Source organism: Dipteris shenzhenensis, chromosome 18 (genome assembly GCF_047967505.1).
Source record: "Dipteris shenzhenensis isolate YYH24624 ecotype China chromosome 18, Dip_SZ_1.0, whole genome shotgun sequence".
In the NCBI taxonomy this organism is placed as follows: domain Eukaryota; kingdom Viridiplantae; phylum Streptophyta; class Polypodiopsida; order Gleicheniales; family Dipteridaceae; genus Dipteris; species Dipteris shenzhenensis.
In genome coordinates, this window is record NC_141613.1 from 27,328,214 (window position 1) to 27,332,587 (window position 4,374).

Below are 4,374 nucleotides of genomic sequence, written 5' to 3' on the forward strand. Positions count from 1 at the left end.
TTGACGTTTTTAAATAAATTGCTATATCCTATCGTCTTCAGGATGCATGCTTCACATGCAACATAACACTTGTAATACTGTAGTCAAGTATGAAAGCCTAAGTATATGTATCTAGTTCATCTTGAAAAGTTGTGTTGCATAAATTTGTTCCCTTTTGTAGAATCATTGTTTTGTGGAGATGGACCAATGAGAAAATAAAATACTTTTAAAAAGTGGCCAATAATCCTAGGATTTTGAACGGAATTATCTTTTGAAAAGCCATGCAATGTTTTCACGTCATCTGCAATAGTATTACTTATGTATTGATTTCTTGCATATGTATGATAGCAATCAAGTTGTAACATCCGTTATGAAGGCAATTCACAGTGTACATGTATAAAAGGTTGCCTACTGGCAATTTTGAGAATATAGGCAAACAATTATGAATGAATGTACTATTCTTTGTGTTGACCATCTCAATGTACTCTGGAGCTAGCACGTCCCAGAATTCTCTGTAGAATTCGGCCGTGAGGCCATCTGGGCCACGAGACTTGTCAGATACCATAGCCTGGAGGGCCTCTTCAACTTCCTCTGTCGTGAAGGGTCTACCCAGAAGGCCTCTGTGGCAATTTGACACATGGGGTTGAATGCCCATTAGGAGTGCATTCATCTTGGCCAACCAGGAGATTGTGTGGTGCGGTCACCCATGATCTAGCTAAGTTCCTTGAGAAAGGTGTTTGGTATATGCTAGTGTTCGGAGACCGGGCATATAATGCATTCTAAAGTAATGCATAGTGAAGTTAATCTATTCTTTGAAATCTCTATAAATTTAGGAGGGCAATCCACTCTGTCGCTTTAGGGTGCACTCAAATAATAATTTTAAAAACCACTAAGCATACACGAAGAAGCAATGCGATTCAAGAGCAAAGAAAGGCCATAAGACGCAAAGCATAAAGAGTAAAGAAAGCGAAAGGTGCGATTTGTTAGGGGGCAACGTGATGAAATACTTTGGCTGCTTTGGCATCTTTTGGAAGTTGCTTGCAACAGGAGCAAGACAGAGAGGAAGAGAGGGGTGACTTGGATAAGGAGCAAGCTCTTGAGCTACGAAAAGAATATGAGGGTACAGGTTATAACTACAAGGCTAAGCAAAGAAGAATATAGAAAGAGAGATCAATGAAGCGGCAATTGTGAGGATAAAAACAATAGAGCTTAAGATTGTTTCCATACTACAATCTGAAAGCTGGAGCTTGCTTGTTCCCATTAGTATATATTTGCAGTTTCTTCCATAGCTTGAGCTGTGAGAGAGAAAGAGAGAGCAGCTTCTTCCATAGCGGAGACAAAGCTTGAGGATAGATCTTTCAATACACTGGCCTCCCTAGCTTCAGCTCGCGGTTGAGCTTCTTCCATAGCCAGCTGTTGATCTTCCTTCAATAGATTTGCAGCTGTCTTCAAGCGCCAATCTTCTTGCAATACAGTACAGCTTGCATATTCTTCCATATCCACATTGAGCTTGTTGCATCGACTAGCTTGAGTGCGAGCAACGTTCATAGCCACAGAGATCATCTTGCGCTTGATATTCAGCGTTTTGGATTGTAGTCAGCTTAAGCTTGATCTAATCTCGATCTAATTTGAGCGTCTTGGACCATAAGAGGTGATAACTGGCTATGGATCGGCCAGCCTCCAATCCCTTGCAGCGTCTGAGCCTTCTGGTGGTGATGAGGGAAGCTCCCACAGTCGTGAAACCCTCTGAGCCCACTCCCTCCACTGTCTTCTCCCTCCCCGTCGTCAACGTCTTCTCTGGTTTTGGTAGCATCCTCAGCTCCCACCTCCTCATCTTCGAAGCCCATAAACAAGAAGGCCCCTCCCTCCCCTCTCTGCGTCGAGCCCTCGAGAAAGTGCTCGTCCCTTACTACCCCCTCGCCGGTCGCCTCCGAGCTTCCTCCCAGCATGGCCACCTCGAACTCGTCTGTAACTCTGACGGCGCCCTCTTCATCGAAGCCTACGCCAACATCACCTTGGCCGAAATGAAGAAGCTCGATAAAACCCACTGGTCCGAGTTTCACTCCGATTTTATGGGTGATCAACCCACCGAGATTCCCCCCTTGATCATTCAGGTAAGAGGGTCTCTCTCGCTTTGCGGCTTTGATCATTCGTGTTTCTGGTCCAATGGTGTCGCTGCTTCGCATAGAAGAGATGGTTGTGTAACTTATTTTTGCTTACTGGCTGATAAGTTTGTCGGATAATGCCGCCAGTTTCTCGTTTCCTCTTGTGATTTTTGATGCTCCACCTTGCTGCCAGTCCTTCCACAGAACGGGTTCTCAACTTCTCGCAATGCTGATGATCGATAATCGATTCATCGATTTCGCCTTCGCCCGACATGGCCGCTAATACTTTTTCAATATGCATTTCTCGTTGTTGCTTCTGCTTTGCAGGTGACGTCGCTTGCGTGCGGAGGATTTGTGGTAAGCATCCGAATCCTCCACAGCCTCTGTGATAGTTCCGGCATCGTGCATTTCCTGCGCGGCTGGTCGGAGCTTGCCCGCGGCGAGCAGCAAGTCTCCACACTTCCCATTTGGGGTGCCGACCTCCCCTCTCCGCGTACTCCATACGCGCCTCGAGCGTTTCACTTCCCCAGCCTGGACCTGGTGCCGCGTCGGGAAACTTTCGGTGCCCAGCAGACAAAGCACGACTATCGTGACCTCGTCCCCGTCACGTACATCGCCATCTCTTCGGACGTGTTGAACTTCCACACCAACAAGCTGAGGCAGGAGCGCATGACCCGCAAGGCGAACAAATTCGAGGTCATCGCTGCCCTCTTCTGGCTAGAACGCACCAGAGCTCTGAGCATCCCGCCATCGGACGAAGTGAGACTCTTCTTCCCCGCGCCGGTCCCCCACGATCTGCCTGTTGCGTACTACGGCCAATACGCCTTCAACTGCCAGGCAGCGACCACAGCAGGCGAGCTCCTGCAAGGCGGGCTGCCTTACGCAGTGCGGCTGATTCAGGAAGCCAAAGACAAAGCGCAAGAGAATTTCACCAAGTGTGTGGCAGCTTTTGCAGAGTACCATAGCCCAGCTGCAGGGATGGCACCGCCAAACCATTTCCTCTTCACGGTGCTGGGGGACGAGGTGTCGGACATAGATTTGGGATGGGGAATGCCACCACAGACGACGGATGCAGTTCGTCTACCGTTTCCTGTGAACGTAGCGACGATCATTCGAGCGACAGCAGAGACTTTCGATGTTCTGATCACCAACGTACCGGAGAAGGTGGTGGAAAAGCTTAAACGCCAGATCCACAACATTCCGTCATCGTTCAGCGATTTCAGCAAACTCTAAACGCTGCTTTTCTTGTTCATGTTAACGTAGACGAAGGGTTCGCTTACAACATACATAAGATAATAAGCTTCCGATTCCGAATGCACAATAATCTAAAGAGCCCTTCAAACTCTGGACAGTCCTCTTCATACTTCATTTCCCACTATTCTATACTACTCACATTTTTCTTAGCTCATTTTTCACTATTGTATCTCGCATTACGTTCGTGTTATTCAAATGGTTCAAGTTCAAGCTTTTGCACATCTCGCTTAAGGAATATGTTCTCTCACAATTGCTGTTCTCTTAGATTGTGGTCTAATCAAGTTCTTGCACATCTCACTTAAGGAAGACTTTCCTTTTTTCTCTCTCTCACAATTGATTGTCTTTTGTCTTAGAGTGTGGTCTCGTGAATAAGGTTAGAAATGCCCCATCCATGAGCAAGATTTGGAGGAGGAGGACAACGAAGACAAGGAGGGGGACAAATTACTCTCTCACAATCGCTTTTTTCGTAGATTGTGGTCTTCTAAGGAAATATGTTTGTGACAATCTTGCTAAGGACGTTGAACTTCTTTAACATATCAATGACCCCATACTAATAGATATGTTATCATGGAGTTCAAATTTTGTTGGTCCTCCAAGCTACCATGTCATTGCGCTCAAAATTTGAGTCAAAGTTGCCTACAATTCTATCATAGTCAAGAGGATTAAAGGATCAATCTAATAGGCTTTAGTGCATTGTTTGTAATTTATTCCATACTATTCTTTTCTTCTCTTAATGGATTGCATGTGAAAACTATTTGAGATGGCACCTTATTCCTTATCATTTAAGAAACTTCCTAATGGTTGGCCTTTTCATCTAACGTTTGTACTATAATAATCACTCCATAACATATATTTGTGCTAAGGTACCCAAGTCTTTTATGGTTAGCCACCGTTGTTTTATTAGGTGTTGAGATTATATGATAGAAAGTTTTAAAATCATTATCATATATCAACTCCATAAGTTTTATTTTTAAAGGCCGACTCCCACTCTCTTACAATTATCTAAATCCCACACTAGAACCAATTGCACCATTAG

The 4,374-nt window shown here is 45.1% G+C and overlaps 1 protein-coding gene across 1 annotated transcript; it reads left to right on the plus strand.

Moving 5' to 3' along the window:
• The first annotated feature begins 1,187 nt into the window (after window positions 1–1,187).
• Window positions 1,188–3,527, plus strand: LOC147891033 (10-deacetyl baccatin III-10-O-acetyl transferase-like). The gene is made up of 2 exons (XM_087389751.1): window positions 1,188–2,093; window positions 2,412–3,527. The coding sequence occupies exons 1-2, from the start codon at window positions 1,644–1,646 to the stop codon at window positions 3,315–3,317; spliced, it is 1,356 nt and encodes a 451-aa protein (XP_087245877.1). The 5' UTR covers window positions 1,188–1,643; the 3' UTR covers window positions 3,318–3,527.
• Window positions 3,528–4,374: the final 847 nt, after the last annotated feature.

Excerpts from the sequence above, each read along its gene's own strand:
- LOC147891033 (XM_087389751.1), top strand. The coding sequence starts at position 1,644 with ATGGATCGGCCAGCCTCCAATCCCTTGCAGCGTCTGAGCCTTCTGGTG. Across the intron at positions 2,094-2,411 it reads TTCCCCCCTTGATCATTCAG|GTGACGTCGCTTGCGTGCGG; the intron begins GTAAGAGGGTCT and ends TCTGCTTTGCAG.